At 31.6% G+C, this 17,867-nt stretch overlaps 3 protein-coding genes across 7 annotated transcripts; 2 read left to right on the forward strand and 1 right to left on the reverse strand.

Moving 5' to 3' along the window:
* The first annotated feature begins 5,534 nt into the window (after nucleotides 1-5,534).
* On the forward strand, nucleotides 5,535-8,049 carry LOC112722589 (F-box/kelch-repeat protein At3g06240). 2 transcript variants are annotated; one of them, XM_025773675.3, is made up of 3 exons: nucleotides 5,574-5,855; nucleotides 6,661-6,712; nucleotides 7,004-8,049. In XM_025773675.3, exons 2-3 carry the CDS (start codon nucleotides 6,692-6,694, stop codon nucleotides 7,832-7,834), a joined length of 852 nt encoding a protein of 283 aa, XP_025629460.1. In that variant the 5' UTR covers nucleotides 5,574-5,855; nucleotides 6,661-6,691; the 3' UTR covers nucleotides 7,835-8,049. The 2 variants fall into 2 exon arrangements, with proteins under 2 accessions (XP_025629459.1, XP_025629460.1); XM_025773674.3 differs by having other exon boundaries at nucleotides 5,535-5,855; nucleotides 6,661-8,049.
* Nucleotides 8,050-9,524: 1,475 nt separating this feature from the next.
* Nucleotides 9,525-12,863, forward strand: LOC112722590 (replication protein A 70 kDa DNA-binding subunit B). 2 transcript variants are annotated; one of them, XM_025773676.3, is made up of 12 exons: nucleotides 9,525-9,769; nucleotides 9,884-10,030; nucleotides 10,123-10,326; nucleotides 10,410-10,587; nucleotides 10,715-10,985; nucleotides 11,073-11,175; nucleotides 11,295-11,419; nucleotides 11,521-11,599; nucleotides 11,684-11,828; nucleotides 11,981-12,141; nucleotides 12,222-12,342; nucleotides 12,431-12,863. In XM_025773676.3, the coding sequence occupies exons 1-12, from the start codon at nucleotides 9,642-9,644 to the stop codon at nucleotides 12,629-12,631; spliced, it is 1,863 nt and encodes a 620-aa protein (XP_025629461.1). In that variant the 5' UTR covers nucleotides 9,525-9,641; the 3' UTR covers nucleotides 12,632-12,863. The 2 variants fall into 2 exon arrangements, with proteins under 2 accessions (XP_025629461.1, XP_025629462.1); XM_025773677.3 differs by having other exon boundaries at nucleotides 10,410-10,429; nucleotides 10,779-10,985.
* A 283-nt stretch (nucleotides 12,864-13,146) lies between these two features.
* On the reverse strand, nucleotides 13,147-17,549 carry LOC112722591 (glycerophosphodiester phosphodiesterase GDPD6). Of its 3 annotated transcripts, none has more exons than XM_025773679.3 (8): nucleotides 17,224-17,549; nucleotides 16,364-16,542; nucleotides 15,844-16,027; nucleotides 15,549-15,623; nucleotides 15,039-15,148; nucleotides 14,561-14,779; nucleotides 13,741-13,896; nucleotides 13,147-13,585 (listed from the first exon to the last, which is right to left on the reverse strand). In XM_025773679.3, exons 1-8 carry the CDS (start codon nucleotides 17,312-17,314, stop codon nucleotides 13,358-13,360), a joined length of 1,242 nt encoding a protein of 413 aa, XP_025629464.1. In that variant the 5' UTR covers nucleotides 17,315-17,549; the 3' UTR covers nucleotides 13,147-13,357. The 3 variants fall into 3 exon arrangements, with proteins under 3 accessions (XP_025629464.1, XP_072063381.1, XP_025629465.1); XM_072207280.1 differs by having other exon boundaries at nucleotides 16,364-16,544; nucleotides 17,199-17,348; XM_025773680.3 differs by having other exon boundaries at nucleotides 16,878-17,264.
* Between the last annotated feature and the right edge of the window lie 318 nt (nucleotides 17,550-17,867).

Here is a 17,867-nt window from a genome sequence, read left to right on the forward strand (position 1 = left end):
CACAGCTGACTCCCATGACAATCTCCCACATCGATCGAGGTCATCTAATATAGACAACCACTTCATGTGCACGTGAGAGTCAGAGGCATCCAGAAACAAAATACCTTTGATAATCTGCATGATGTGTCTTTTGCTGTACCACAGCAGGTGTCTTCCGTTGGGTACTATATTACGAAATCAAGTGAGATTGACAGCCCACTTACTCTGTGACTGTCTATCATGGGTCCAGAACAATACCAAGCAGCTCCTCATAGAGGTCCTCAATAGAGTGCCCATCATAGAACTCCTCCCGTCCACTGATGCAGCCGTTGACTGGATCTCCATCAATGTTGAGTCCTAATTGATACTCCACGTCCCGCAGGTGATAGTCATCTCTCTACATGACAGGTAAAAAGTATGGGACTCAGGATGCCATCTTTCGATCAAATCAGTGACCAATACCCAGTCATAGTCTCACTCTATCATATATGTTACATGCTCAAATCCTCCTAGTCTAAGGTGTGTCTTAATCTTCTCGGGAGAATCTTGTAGTAAATTTCTTCTCGTATGCAATACTGAGTTCCTTACTAATTAAATCAATGAGTCAGACAAAACAGAGGCCACAAGTAATAAGACAAATTTTAAACATATAAAAGACATAAGTTATAAAGTATATTGCTCGGCCAAGTCTGCCAGCAATTTGGTCAATCCGATTTTGTCTATAAAAGGTATCCTTGTAACTTAACATATTTTTGCCATCAAACTACACTATAATAGAATAAATTAGAATAAAATAATTTAAAATTAACTAATCTATTATCAAACATATTCGAAATAAATCTAAATACAAAAACCATAAATTATAATTTTACTCTAAACCATAATTAGCTCAAATGAAACAATAATATAACTAAAATAATTAAAAATTAACTAATTATCAAACACATTGGAAACAAATATAACCACCTAAACCATAAATTATCATTTTACTCTAAATCATAATTAGTTCAAATACAAAAATAATCTAAATAAAATTTTTCATTAACTAGCATCTATTAATCTCCTACCAAAATTACATGCGCGTTTGACATTATCTAAACTAACTATATCATCTAATTATCAAACTAAATAATTATCAAACTAACTATAACTAACATGAAAATTTAATCTAACTAAACAAACATGTTAAAACTATAAAATAATACAACAATAAATTAAATTCAAAAGGAATAGAAGAACATAATTACCTGAAATTAACGAATTAAAGAGATAAAAAGATGAAAAACAGCCAAAATAAAAAATAAGACAAAAAAACATGAGAGTGAATAATAAACAGTGAAAAGCGAAATGTGAGGAGACCTCAAATTCTTATATTTGAGCGAATTTGTTTGAAGTTCGTCGAGAAAGACGGTGAATCTTGTGAAAATGACAAGGCTCATGCGAGTGGAGCGACAAATTTGCTCCAAGCGCAAAAAAAAAAAAAAGAATCTTCGAAATTAAAGTTAGAATTTTTTTTTTAAATAAATTTTTTTATTTTATTATAGAAAAAATTCTCCTTGATCATACCTGGATATCTTGACATATTTTTAAATTATTTAAAAATATTTTTTATAACAAAATCTAAATTAATTCGAGAGCTTTTAATTATTTACCAATATTTTAAGGTAAATGCTATCCTACCCCTCTCTAAAGTAACATGTAAGTTATCTTTTCTGACGTGTCACATTCTAATTGGGTGTTTATTTTAACCTGAGTTACTTTCTCCACTCTTTCATCGTCATTGCGCCTCCCAAACATCACCGTTTCATTGGTGTTTCGTTTTCTCTTCCAAAATCATTCTTCTAGAAAAAGTATTCCAACTCTATCTAATTGTGTTTACTCCTCTTCACTTCTTCTTCGTCGTCATTACGCCTCTCAAGCATCACCGTCTCATCGGGGGTCTTATTTTCTCTTCCCAAATCATTCTTCCAAAAAAGAAGGTACTCCAACTCTCTCTAATTGCGTTTACTCCTCCCCACTCCTTTGTCGTCGTTGTGCCTCCTAGGCACTATTTGTTTAGTGGGTGTGTCCACCAAATTTTGAGACACGGTGACACACTCACACCCATGTTTTATGTTTAGTTTTCAAATACATAAAATAAGCAAAGACACGATGGTACACATTGGTACACAAATACATAAAATTTGTGTACTGCCATTTTATTGAGACACTAAGACACAAAGGTTAAGACATAAGTTTTTCCACTTTTATCCTTAATAGTAGTGACTGTGGTGATTTTTTTGGGAGATAAGAATAATATTGATATTTGCAATTTATATTTTGTCTTGTGCATAGTTACCAAATAAAGTAAAAATTGTGTGTCTCCTTTATGTATATGTCTTCAATATTTGTGTATTTGTGTCTATATCTTCACCCATACATAAACCACACTGTCTTATTGGGTGTTCCATTTTCTTCTTCTGTCAGATTGTCATCGTCTTCCAAAGATATTATTAACTCTCATGAGATTAAAGTAACTCAAGTTAAAATAAACACTCAATTAAAATATGAATCATCAAATAGGATAACTTATATGTTACTTTAGAGAGTTTAGGATACCATTCATTATATTTTAATGTTTGAGTTAAAAAAAACTAAAGAAATCTAAGACTTAGTTGGAATAAAATGCTTAATTAATTTTTTTTGAAAAAAAATAAATAATAAATACTTATATTAAAAATAATTTATAAATAAATTATTTTGTGTTTGATTTTTTAATTTTAAAATTACTTATTTTAAAAAATGAATAATAAAAAACTTTTTATTATAAGAGATGTTATTTTTTTAACTTCTTTATAAATACTTAAATAACTTTTTAAAAAATTATAATTTAATTTTAAAAGTTACACCAAAAATTAATACTATAATTTTTTATAAATTAAAATAAAAAAATGATTTAGAGACATTAAGTTCGAATTTTTCTATCTTTAATAAAAAATAAAAATAATAATAAAATAAAAAAATACTTATGAATCCAGATTGACTCTAACAAATTGTTTGGATGAGATGAAGTTGGAAGGAAAGAAAATAGGGAAGAAGAAAACGGATGAAAAATTTAGTTTTCCTTCGTTTGGATCAATAGAAAAAATGAAGGGAAAATAGAAAAGTATGTATGGGACCCACTTAAAAGTTTTCACGTCAAAATTGGGCAGAAAAGTGAGATAGAAAGAAAATTATGAGTAAAAAGACAAATTTACCCTTTTAATTATCGAAATTAAATTCTCTAATTTCAATCTTTCCAAAAGAAGGGAACACCTATTTTCCTGTTCATTGTTACTTGTTTTTGCGTTTTTGTTATATTTGTGTATATTTAAAAAGAATGATATATATTTTATTTATGACATTAAAAAATAACATAAAAAGATAAATTCAAAAAAATATTATTGTTAATAAAAATAACAAGTTAAAATTTTGAAATGTAACTGTAATTACTTTTTTTTATTTGAAAAATAATTTAAATACACTGGTATAAGATAATTTACATATAATGTAGAAAAAGGTATTAAGGTAATTTCATTTGGTTATGATTTTCTCTCTTCTTATTTTTCTTTCCATCCAAACAAAAAAAAAATTTCTTCTATTATTTTTTCATCTATTTTTTCTTCTCCAAACAACATAAAAAAAAGGGCAATTTATCTAAATAAATAAATTGGGTGAAAGCTTTACTCAAATACACAAAACAGAAATTCTTTATGTACATGTGCATTTTTACACTTCTATGTAAATCGTGGAAAGTTACCACGGTTTATGATTTTAACATAAACTGTGACAAACTACCACGAATTATGGTGTTTGTGGTTTGTGTGTAAACCGTAGCAAGCTCCACGAAGAGAGAAAGCTAAGCATAAACCGTGACAGGCTCCCAAAGTTTATGAAGGAGGAATTTTTATCATAAACCATTTATTTTTAGATATTTGATTGCATCAATGTGGTATCATTTAGACTGTGCATGATAATTGCATCAATGTGGTATCATAAATTTAAGAAATAAATTAAACTAGTTTTATTTTATATATGAGTGTCCATTTGGATGATTATGCTATTTTAATTTACATTACATTTAAATAGTAGAAAAAATATAATCTAAATCTATAATTTTTGCCTGTAGTTCAAATTGAACCATTTTTAATAATAAAATTATATAACTTTGATAAAAAAAAATAGTAAAAAAAATAAATTTTATCATATTACTACTTTAACTACTCATACATTCATATCACCACTTTAACTACTCATACATATATATGTAAGTAATGACATTATAATATATATAAAGTATAATAAAGATTTGTAGTCAATCATTTTTCTATTAACTATTATGTTCTTTTATTTTCCTTTATTTGCTGTCAACAAAATAATATAAAATAAACTGTAAGAATTTTTTTTAATAATTTTTAATTTTTAAAATTTCATTGATTTAAAAGTTATTTTTAAAAAATGCTTAAATTTTTTAACATAATTCTTATTTCTTATTTATATTTATTTTAAAAAGTTTATTATTGACGAAAGAAAAATTTTACTCTCTTTTTTAAGAGTTTTTTATTTAAATAAATTAAATATATTTAATAATTACTAAAATAAATAATTTTAAAAATTATTACAAAAATATGTTAGTCTTTCATATTTCGTTTAAACGAGATAATTTTACATGTATCTTATTTACAGTATAAATGGGATATATGTATTTATAAATATAAAAATATATTTTCTAAAAATAATAAAAATATTATTAATTTAAATTGGACCAAATTCTTAAAAATAAAACATTTCAAATAATAGAAAAGATGGACGGTTTTATATAATAGAAAAGATAGACGTTTTAAAAATGGAACACTATTAACACAATTAAAATACGATTATTAAAATACCATTATTAAAAAATACGGTGTGCTAACTCATACAAATTAAAATATGGGAATCATGAAGTGAAGTTAATGCACGATAAATAAAACACAAAAAAAAAAAAGAGAAGAGAATTGGCAAACGGTTATCTCCTATTTTTTCTTTGTTTTATTTATCCCCATCAACTTCTCTTAACAATTGGCGAACAGTTATTTCTTATTCTTTTTCTGTTTTATTTATCTCCTTAACACACAATTAAAACTGATGGGTGTGCGGGAACGCCGCTGAATTCTGTCACAATTATCATGCGCAGTCTAAATGATACCACATTGATGCAATCAAACATCTAAAAATAAATGGTTTATGATAAAAATTCCTCATTCATAAACCGTGGGAGCCTGCCACGGTTTATGCTTAGCTTTCTCTCTTCGTAAACCGTTGGAGCTTGCCACGGTTTACACACAAACTACAAACACCATAATCCGTGGTAGCTTACCACAGTTTATGTTAAAATTAGAAACCGTAGTAGTTTCCCACAATTTACATAGAAACGTGAAAATGCACATATATGTAAAAAATTTCTGTTTTATATATTTAAGTAAAACTTTCACCCAATTTATTTATTTGGATAAATTACCCTAAAAAAAAATAAACTTTTTCTTTCATTTCCTTTCCTTCCATTTTCTTTCTTCTCATTTTCCTTCCTCAATCCAAACAAAGGGTAAATGCTAAATGCAAAATCCCAATTCTTTCTTCGGGTGTTACTAAAATTTTCACTTCTCCCGCTCCCAGCCAGTCACCAAGTCAGCCACCGTCCTCCTCTTCTCTCCGGCAGTCCGACGCCTCCAGCCGCTCACTGTTCTTACGCCCTCTAATCTCTCTGCTTTCATCCCTTCACATTCACAGCTTCTTCATCCAAACAACAGAAGACTCTCAATCTTTTCAAAACCCAACTCCAAGCTCTCTCCCCTTCCCAACACTCTTCATCCCCTTCAGTATGTTCAAACACACACTCTCTCTTTTCTTTTCTTTATTTACTTGCAATTTGTGATATATGCTTTATTAGAGGCTTGTAGCCAAGTGTGACACTTTTGAAACCTATGCCGTTTCATTCAAAGATATTAGAACAATTTGTTTCTCTTTTTTTTATTAGTTTAAATAAGAGTTTGAGTTGTTGTTTGAGCATATTATTATCTGCCAGTATGTTTTTCTAGTTGGTTCTAGTTGTTGATACCAGGAAATATTATTCAAAATTTAGGGTTTTTGATTTTGCTACACAAACTGTTTGTTCCTTGAAGTATTAAAACCTTAGGTAGTCCGTGTGCATCATATTAATTCAATATAGTCCACATTTCTTTATACTCTTGACACTCTCACGGTGCATCAAAAGGAAAAACTTATTTATTATACTTTTTTTTTTTTACCAAAGATAGGAGACTCGAACCCGTAACCTCTTAATTGAGTATGGGGAGACTATGCCATTTGAGCTATTATTCATTGGCTATTTATTATACTGTTAGTGTGTTACTATTCTTTTTGGTGTATCATGTTGTTTAGTGTTTATTTATTGAATTTATTCTCAGTGTAAAAGAGTCAATCTTGTAAAGTAACTAATTTCCAAACTCACTACTTAAAAGTTTATCTAAACACATAATCTAATTGGTTACTGCACAAAACTCTTTACACTTTCAGCGTTTCAAAATTAAACACTTATTTATTATACTATTAACTATGATATTATTTCATTTCTTAACACCTCCATATAAACACTTGTGTGATTCTTGTATATTATGATTGCAGACACTTTCCAAGTGGAGACATCAGTAAAAAAATGGCTTCATTGAATAAGAAGGTTAGTCCTAGTAATGTTAATTTACCTAATGATCTTGTACTAAACATTCTGTCAAGATTGCCTGTGAAATCTTTGAAGCGATTTAGTTGCGTGCAAAAATCTTGGGCAAATTTACTTGAGGATCCTCATTTCGTCGACATGTATTATGAGAATTTAACTTCTAAAACCCGTGATTCATGTCTCCTCCTGAATCAACATGTACCAAATACTGTTGAAAGTAATTTGTTTTCACTTTTTGGAGAGAGGTATGAGAACAGAGTCAAATTTGATTGGCCATCTCCATTTCATCAGGATAACGAAACAGTTATAGTTGTTGGCTCTTGTGTTAATGGTACAATTTGTCTCCAGCAAGTCTCTATGATAGACACAACCACCAGCATCAAAGTATTATTATGGACCCCGAAAACTAAGGAATTTAAGGTTGTTCCTCCTTCTCTTACTGCTGAGCCTGAACTACGGTTTCAGATAACAATCACTGGTTTTGGTTATGATCATGTGACGGATGACTATAAGCTAATTCAAAATGTGCTTGTACATGCATTAAATAATGATTATGCAGAAGTAAATCCACCTCTTCCTGGTCAATTTTGGCAAATTTATAGTGTAAAAAGTAATTGTTGGAGGAACCTTGATCTTGAAATGACATGTGATGTGTTTCCACAATCAGTCGGTCTAGCTGTGTACTTGAACGGAGTATGCCATTGGTTGGCCATTGAAGATAATAATCAAGAGCCATATGACACAGAAGTGTTACTTGTGTCATTTGACATGAGCAGTGAGATGTTTGTTACTACACCGATCAGTCGATATAACCATCATGATTTTTGTGATAGATATTTGGTGGTGCTCAAAGAATCTGTTGCTGTAATTTCAACGTTTGAAGATAATAATTGCTTTGACGTATCAATTTTGGGTGAAGCTGGTGTTAAGGAATCATGGGTCAAACTTTTCACCGTTGGCCTGCCAACTTGTGTTGATCATCCTATTGGTGCTGGGAAGAATGGTGACATATTCTTCAGAAAATATGATGGTGAGTTGGTTTGGTATGATTTTAGCAGCAAGACGATTAAGGAAATTGGTATCAAGGGAGAGTTTTGTTACAGCCAAACTGTAATATTGTGATCTTAAGACTATTTTGGGAGACTTATGACTATTGTTATTATGATCTGTCTATAAAACTAAGATCAGTTTAGTTTGTTCTTACATTCACTCTTGCCACATACCCTATTGTGTTTTTCCAGGTAACAAAATATGAGAGGTATATGAACAAGGGTATTTTTGTAAGATGCTTATTGTTAAGCATAGAATGTATGAAGTAAATGACTACATTGATTGAATCTCAAATTTGTTTATATGACCCAGAAGAAAATACAAGTTTCGAGTCCTATAAATAATTGTGAAAAGATCAAAGTGATTCATTTTTCAATAACATTCTAGGCACATACTTGTCTTCTTAGATAAACCTGAATTTTGACTGTAATTACAACGAGAGAAACTGATGGTTATAAACTGAAGTAACCAACTTTTATAACTTATATTTATTAGAAGTGGGGAATTTTTTATATGTCAACCTCCAAATTAAACTTAGCTGTAGCTAAAATAATCTCAAAACTCCACTCATTAACGTGCAATGCAGGAAAGCATTGTAAGACCAAGGGTATGTTTGGTTGGAAAATGAAAATGAGAGTAAAATTAATTAGGTAATATTTACATTCACTTTGACACTGTGACTAAACATCTTCGCCATAACACTCATTGAAGGAAGAACACAAGGACCATCTTCACAAACACAATTACACAAGGACCATGTTCAGGATTTTTGTTTCTTATTTCGGAGTATACTATATGTATAAAGAAAACGTAGACAATATAATCTCAAACAAAGTAAAACGATAAAAAAAAATTCAAAAGATTTTAGAAGCTGATAAAAGTGACCAATTATCAATTTATCATAAATGTAGGGTTGCATACTTGCATTTGCTTTGCTATTTTAACAATTTTTTGCATAATTTTATCGACAATATTCTTTTAAGGAGTAGCGGAGTAGATATTGTCTTTTTTCTATTATATATTATTCACAGGCCATCCTAAACTTTGGTGAGTCATTTTCCATGGCCAAAAAAAAAAAAAATTGAAGGATAATTTGAAAAAATTACATAAGGGGAAAATAAAAAATGACAATATTAATTTTTTTATTGTTTTTATTTTATAGGTAATTTTTATTAATTATACTAGGTGTACATAAAAAATCAGTTATCTAAATAGAATACATGTTAAAACAAAAATTATACATTGAAAATGAGTTAAATAACACATATATTTGTACATAAATATATGTGACTAATTTTCTGTATACATATAATATTTTTATATTTTATTTGCACCTAAATCTCTTGGTATATTTATTTTCTTTCTAGTTTTTTCTTTTTGTTTATTGGTCAAAATTTTTGTTAACTAATTTTTGCATGAAGAAAAAGTTGGTTTTTTAGTTTTAAAAAAGTAAAAACTATTTATTTATTTTTAAAATTTTATATTAATATGTTGGTTTAATTATTATATACATTTTTATAATTTTACTAAAATTTTTAATTAAATTCTTAAAACATAAGTTTTCAATGAGATCTAATTTTAATTAGGTCTAGTGTACTAGGACTTATCACATAATGGCGCCGAGGCGCCAGAAGTAACCGCGCGCTTCGTTTGGGGTTTGGCTTCTCTTTCAATTTTCACTACTTTTGGTGAATAATACAAATAACAATAAAGCCGCGAAACCCTTAAATTTTCAAACACAAGTTCCCGCCACAACCCCACACTCTACAAAGCACAAAACCCTCCCTTTCTTCTTCTTCCAATTCCAACGCGCTCTCTCTTTCTCTATCTTCCTAAACACGCTCTTTCCGCAATTACAGTTTCCATTTCTAGAATTCCAATGGCGAAATCCGTGAGCCCCGACGCCATTTCCACTCTGCTTGCAAATCCAACACCGGATTCCTCCTCTGATCTTCCCGAAATCGTTGTGCAAGTCCTCGATCTCAAGCAAAGTGGCAACAGATACATGTAACTAGCTATCTATCTATCTATCTGTCTAAGTAACTGGATCCCTTCTTGTTTTTGGTTCTCAGATCTATAATTTAGCTTCTATTGTTTTAATTTTTTGTTTCATCTTTTCAGGTTTAGTGCTAGTGATGGAAAATTGAAGCTGAGGGCGATTTTGCCCTCGAGTCAGTACTCTGATGTGCTCTCTGGCAAGATTCAGAACCTCGGCCTTATTCGAATCCTTGATTACACTCTCAATGATATCCCCAACAAATCTGAAAAGTAAATCCCTAATTATATGCCGCTTGTTCAATGCGTTGCTTAACTCCTTTTTGAAGTGAAGTTGTAATCCTTTTGTTATTTGGGTATTGCAGGTATCTTATTGTTACCAAATGCGAACCTGTGTCTCCTGCTCTTGAATCAGAGATAAAGAGCGAGGTGAAAAATGAAGGTGGTGGCATTGTTCTGAAGCCGAAGCAAGACAGTGCGGTCAAGATTGAAGGTGGGATTGTGTTGAAGCCAAAGCAGGAAGTGGTGTCAAAATCTGCTGCTCAGATTGTGCATGAACAGCATAGAAAGTGAGTGTACTCCTCCTCATGGTTGTTTTTTGTGGGATTTTGAGCATTTTTTAATTTGTGAGTTTTATGAATTTTGTTTTTAGTGTTGCACCTGCTGCGAGAATGGCCATGACGCGTAGGGTGCGTCCTCTTGTTTCATTGAACCCTTATCAGGGTAATTGGACTATCAAGGTTAGTGTTACGAGCAAAGGGAACATGCGCACCTATAAGAATGCTCGAGGAGAAGGTTGTGTCTTTAATGTGGAGTTGACAGATGAAGATGTAAGTAAAGTGAAGGCATTAGTATATTTGAACGAAATTTTGATTGTATGATTTGGATTTTTGTGTTGTATTGTAACTCTAGTGGATGGAGATTTAACTATGTTGTTATTTTGTTAACTTCTTTCAGGGCACACAGATTCAAGCAACCATGTTTAATGATGCTGCAAGGAAGTTCTATGACAAGTTTGTTTTGGGAAAGGTTTACTACATATCAAAGGGTACTTTGAAAGTTGCTAACAAGCAGTTCAAAACTGTACAAAATGACTATGAAATGACACTGAATGAGAATTCTGAGGTAGAGGAAGCTGCCAATGAAGCAAGTTTTGTTCCTGAAACAAAATTCAGCTTTGTTCCAATTGATCAGTTGGGTCCTTATGTCAACAAATCTGAACTTGTTGGTGAGTGTTGTCTGTAAGATAAGCATATTATATTGTGTTTTTGTTCCGTTGCTAATCATTTACTGTGATGTTTGTTCTCTGTATCAGATGTTGTTGGAGTTGTTCAGAATGTATCTCCAACTATGAGCATAAGAAGGAAGAGCAACAATGAAACTATTCCAAAGCGTGACATTACTATTGCTGATGAAACGTGAGTATTTTCTATAGTTCATTTACAGTGTGTGTGTGTTTGTGTGTAGCTTTTTTTATTTCATTAAAAAAAAAAAACAAATTCAGTGAAATTTTAAATATCTATACTTGACATTGCAGGAAGAAGACAGTAGTGGTGTCACTGTGGAATGATCTCGCAACTAACATAGGTCAAGAGTTGCTGGACATGGCTGATAAATCTCCAGTAGTTGCAATTAAGTCTCTTCGGGTTGGGGATTTCCAAGGTATGCATAGTCATAAACTCCTCAGCTGTGATGGTAAATTTTTGCATGTCATAGTGAAAAAGGGATTGTCAATTATCATTCTTGAATCTTTTCCATTTCAGGTGTTTCTTTGTCAGCTATAAGCAAAAGTGTAATTAAGATTGATCCAGAGATACCTGAAGCAAAGAAACTTAGATGCTGGTATGCTGTTGCCTTGAATGCTTATTGCCCCTCTGTTTTGACATCCGTGTTATTCTCGTGCTTACATGTTAATGTGACCAACAGGTATGACTCTGAAGGCAAAGATGCTACAATGGCTTCTGTTGGCTCTGGCTCGAGTCCTTCATCCATGAATGGAAGTAGATCTGTGTACTCTGATCGTGTTTCACTTTCTTACATAACTTCGAACCTGTCATTGGGAGAAGACAAGGTGCATGACCTAGAAATATTACAACCTGTTGTTTTGAGTTCTAACTTTCAATAATGTTATAAAAATAGTTCCAATATGTTGATGTTTTAATCTGAAATGTATTGAAGTTTTGCAAATTTGAATGGATTGTCTAATTTGTTGTTGTGGAACAGCCTGCATTTTTCAGCCTTAGAGGATACATAAGCTTCATAAAGCCAGATCAAGCAATGTGGTACCGTGCTTGCAAAACTTGCAACAAGAAAGTCACTGAGAGCATTGGTGCTGGGTATTGGTGTGAAGGTTGCCAGAAAAATGATGAACAATGTAGTTTAAGGTAATTCAACTATTGAATTCTTAGTCTGGAAAGTTTCTATGTTATACAATGTAGTTGAAATTCAGATTGTCCTCTTTCAGATACATTATGGTTGTAAAAGTTGCTGATGAAAGTGGGGAGGCTTATGTCTCAGTCTTCAATGAAGAAGCTGAGAAGATTGTTGGGTGCTCTGCTGATGAACTAGACACCTTAAAATCTCAGGTAACATAGTGTGCGTGTGTGGTTGTCTTTGTAGAATTGATATTGGATAGAATTTATTCAATCTTTAATTTCCTTTTGTTTGTTTCAGGAGGGAGAAGATAACCCTTTTCAACTGAAACTGAAACAAGCTACTTGGGTTCCTCATCTTTTCCGGGTTAGCGTTTCTCAAAACGAGTATAACAATGAGAAGAGGCAAAGGATCACAGCCAAGACCGTTGTTCCTGTTGACTTTGCTGCTGAGTCAAGACTTCTCTTGGAAGATATATCAAAGATGAGAGCTTCACAATAAGATTGATATTTATAAATATTTTGATTCAACAGCACTTAGCTCTTTTGGTTTACGGCTGCTGATTACTGTTTAATTAAACACTCAGCTTGTAAATTATCAATCCCTTAGGTTGTTTAGATTACATATTTTGCTGACTTGAAATATGCTCCTTTAGATTTTCTTTACTCTATGAAATTCTTCATATGTGGGAGTTTATATTTAACAGATGATGCTGTCATCTTTATTGGCTTTCCATAGCTGTATTATTTAAGTTAACTTATAACATTGATTTGTTAAAAATTTAAAATTAATCCTGGGCAAGAGTAATATGAATCACTGCTTTTGACAAATTAATTTTGCAAGATTAGGTTGGGTTTGCTCATGGAAACTATAATAATAGCCAAGAAGCAGATGTGAAAAAAAAAAATTTAAAACAAATTTACCAAAGGAACAAATATGGAGCCAAATGCTAAATTATCTTGGAGAACATAATTTAGCATTTGGTTATAGCTAACTAAACTATTTACAAAAGTAACTTATTTTTACTGAGGGCATTTAAAATTTCAAATTGATTAAGTACTGGCAATGTCCCAATGAGATTTGCTCTAGCTTGGTTTGTGCAATTCTTAAAGTTAAAACCAGCCTCGGGCAAAATCTCTGGTGAACAATGAACATGTAGCAGAGGCATATTTGCATGTAAATAAGCAAATTCAGACACTAGTACAGACATTTCAATTTCCACAATTCTTAGTTATTATAAGGAGAGACCAAAAGAGCAATTTTATGCAATATATTGGATTCAGTCTTCGTATCACTGGAGGTCCATTCCTGAAAATTGTGAAGACTTCCTGTGAAATCTGTGAAGAGGCCATCAACTCCTATTTTGTTGATCCAATAATCATACTCTTTATAAGGATCTTGACTAAAGTTGAAGTGCAAAAACTGGTTCTCATTTCGGTAAGTATATGGATGCACCTGCATTGTATTATTGTAATCAGCATTTCATATTAATATTATCATTTACTTAGCTCTAAAGTCAATCCTGGAAATGAAATACAATGGCGAAGTACCCTCGAACAAAATTTATGAAATCTCATGAAAGAAAACAAGGTTTATGATAGGAGTTGCACCTGAAGGTTATGAGCATGTGCCCTGGCAACAAGATCACTAGGCTCTTCCAAATAATTCTTTGCCACAGGTACTATTGTGTCCTTCCAAGGTCCAATTCCAACAACGTAATTCTTTATGTAGTTTAGGTATTTATCGGATGTGATTTCCCAATATGACTGCATATCAGCATTGTAGTAACATTTTGTTAGGCCCATTTTATTATCCTTCCCAGTTTTGTTCATGGAGGATTAGACATTTAGTTATTACTTGTGAGAAATATAAACAAACTACTCAACAGGCTAAGCTGAAGGTTGAAGCTAGGAGAAAAAGCTTACTTTCTCCATTTTTCAGTGTTACAACCTTATTTTTCTTTCTTTTAAATAATGGAGGATTTTGTTCAACAAGGAAAAAAAATTATTAGGGCATGTTTGGTTTGTGAAAACGTTTTCTGTTTTTGTTTTCATTTCATTTTCATTTCAATTTAACTAAAGTGTGAATGCATGAAACGGAAATAGAAAACAAAATTCCACTTTTTTTCACTTTTTTCTTCACAATTTTGGAACATAAAAAATTGAAAATTAAAAGACAAACAAGATAGGCCCTCACTATTCTTAGTATTCGACATACATATGGGCATAAAGTTACTACTAGATTTCTCTTTGTATTGACTTTAACAAGGCTGAAAGCTGCACTACAGGTATTATAATAAAAAAAAAAATTCGTATCAAGCATAACAAATTCCATTGAAAAAGAAATCCATTTTGTTCCAAAACTTGCAAACTGCACAAAAGAAGTTGAATGATTTTAATGCAGGCTAAATAAGGAGAATGCCTTACGCACCTGATTAGTGTCTTGCGTTGAAACAGTAACATCGTCAATTAAGAAAACCTTGGGCAAATCCGTTTGATTTGATATATACACAAGTGATGTTGGAGCAAATGACTGAATAAATACAGGTTGTTTTAGCCAATATTTTGATAAGTATGAACCTTTGTATCCATATTTCTGAAGTGTCTTGACAAATATGTCTTCAAATCTTTTGCCATTTGGCCATTTCACCTGTTGATTGTATCAACTTAATGAACAGACAGCAGACACAAACTATAAAAGAAATTAGCCTAAATTGCTGATTAAGAATTAAATTGTCAAGCATGAAACTGTAATATTTTGGATATACCATATTATAACAGATGATTAAAATACTGTTGATATTAGTAGCATATTTTGAAACTTCCAACAATAATCCCATTTCCTATAATAGTTATTATCATTAGTTTAGAGTATAGACATTTGTTAGATTCCAGGTATAAAAACTCACATGCTGATTGATAAAAACTGGATTCTTTATCTCTGGATATATTCCAACAACTCTATCTGCATCCAATGCAATGGAAATGAACTCTTCAAAAGTGATGATTCCAAATTTTCCTGAAAAAGAATTTTGAGTATCTATAAGGTTAAACACTAACAGTTAACTTCTTTTTGAAAAACAAGATGATAAAGTAATAATATTTCATGTAACAATAAAAAAAAGACAAAACAAGAGATCAGCATGCTGCACCAATGAAAGGCTAAAGGCGAAAAAATAATAAGAGAAGTTCCATTCCGGTGGTGGTTCGGGGTTATAGTTATGGAGGAGAAAGGTATATGAAACAAATATTGAAAGATAATATTGATAAACAACTTTCTCATAATGGTTTTGAAACTATGACATAGTGAACCCTGACAACAGAACTGTTGACAATCAATGCATAAACAAATCAAACAAACAAAGGGGGAACAACTGAATAACAGAATGAGAGGCCGCTAGTAATAAGAAGGTACAAACCATTATACTGTTTATCCCTGAAGCTATACCTCTGATTCACCCTTAATGACTTTAATTCCTCAATTGTGAAATCAACTGCAAACATAGAAATGAGTATAACCAGTTTAGCGAATAGAAACTTGAAAGCATAAGCAAACTTCCATAGATATACATTATCAAACACACTAAAGTTTGCAAAGTTTATTCCCAATCATTTATGAAAGAAGCAAAAATTACAGCTGCCAGATAAGCCTAAAAGAGATTTTTATGCATGAAATTTGCAGGGAACTTCAACTTGAATAACAACTAACTATACCAGTAAAAAATCCAGTTCTGTTGACCCCTTCGACTTCGTATGTCCTTTTGCGATTTTCAAACTTTTTGTACTTCGCAATGTCAGTGGTATCATCAAGGGTAACATCGTGGAAACATATAAGAACACCATCTTTGGAAGATAAGATATCAGTTTCAATGAAATCTGCACCATCTTCAATAGCTTTCTGCGAGAGAGATTCATTTTTGGACAAGTATAAGACAAATATGAAAATATGCTTATTTTTTTATCTGTATTGTACCTAATTGGTTTCTGGATAATCAATTAAGCATTGAACTTATAATTGTTGAAGCTTTGAAAAATTAAGACTGGAATGCTAACTAGGAAAGCATTGAGCTAATCAGTGCATATAATCAACAAATATAAATAGATGCACTGGATCGAATACCAGGGGTATTTCAGATAAAATTTTCTTTGCATATAATTTTATTTAATTTGGAAATCAGATATAAAAGTAACAAGGAAGGAATGCAGTTTTGCCAAGAATTTTGCACTTATTCACCAAGTATGCAGGACGAGTTTCTTCAGGAATCACTCCATTTGCGCCTCGGTGTGCAATGTTGTATGGCCGGAAAGTTTGTAGAGGCTGCCGAATTCTATGATCGTCTTGACTAGGAAGTGGATAAATAGGCCTTGCAGTGCATCCAATAACAAACAATAGAAATACCACAAGTGAAAAACCTGTTAAGTTTAGAAATATAACACCAAGTTAAGAGATATTTAACCAGAAATAAATAAGTATGATTTACGAGCACATGAACATGGAAATTATACACTCAATTTTCATGAGAAAGTGAAACCTGATAAGATAGATCCCTAATAATTCCAGAATCATTCCCTAAACCAAGAACAAAAGTTGTATCTATCATCACAGAATAACCAAATATTTAATCATTGAGTCAACACTCAAAATTCCCAGAGTTGAAGAAAGTTGGTAGGTCCAATGATCCATTCATAAACTAAATGGCCAAGGATCATTGCTCAATTAAAAAAAAAAAAATTTAAAAATCAAATACCCAATAAACTTTGCGGAGTAAAGGCCTTCTGCCGCAATAGAAAAAGAGCTCTACGAAGAGGAATCATCAGATCAACATAAACAAAAGCCGTAATATGAAGAAACCATTGTCAAAATAATCCAATTCCAACAGTGAAAAAGGTAGAAGCAATCAGAAAAATATGCTCACAGTATAAGCTACCAAAAGCTATTTAAGAAGCACAATAACAAAAGAAAAAAAAAAGAAAAAAGAAAAAAGAACAAATGGGGAAGAAAAACACATTGAACAAACAGAATGATAATTTAGGAGCAACAAAGTTTTCCAAAAGTTTGAAACTTGCAGCTGTTCATTGTTGGGGGTTGCTTACTGGTTGGGTTAGCCATGGAAATGGCCCTTGAAGTCAAGTCCACTCTTTGTTTTATGAGTCTTGTTCCTTCGCCGAATGAACATATATACATATGAACCAATAACTGGTCAGAACTTTTCTCAACCACATGGCAGAGTCATTCAAATGAGAGCGTGAATATTGGACTCATCCACGAATATTCCACGCACAAATTAATAATAGTTTCGTAAATCTCAAAACATTTTTCTTAAAAAAGGGTAAAACTGTAATGTGAAAAAAAATTATGAACTGTAAGTAGTATTCGAAATTTGAACTTTCCTTGTTGTTCTGACTTCAGAAACAACGAGGATGATGAAATGGTTATTCTTTATTTTTTTGGTGGGAAAGTATGGAAATATTTGTAGAATGTTGACAATGGAGGTTTACGGAGTATTAGAGATATAATAATTAGTGTTACTTTTTCCATCAGCGTAAGCTTCTAGGATGAGTGGTATCATGACATAGTATTATTGAAGTTCATTTTATAACTTATATAGCCCATTGTACACATTGTACAAATAAGCCATTGACTCCCTAGCACGATTCTTTAGTGTTGAATTGAAGGAAATTGAATAGTTGGTTGTTACATGGGTCTTATCTTGTATAAAAATTAAAGAGTATATACC

The sequence above is a fragment of the Arachis hypogaea genome, chromosome 11 (assembly GCF_003086295.3).
Source record: "Arachis hypogaea cultivar Tifrunner chromosome 11, arahy.Tifrunner.gnm2.J5K5, whole genome shotgun sequence".
NCBI classification, from domain to species: Eukaryota; Viridiplantae; Streptophyta; class Magnoliopsida; order Fabales; family Fabaceae; genus Arachis; species Arachis hypogaea.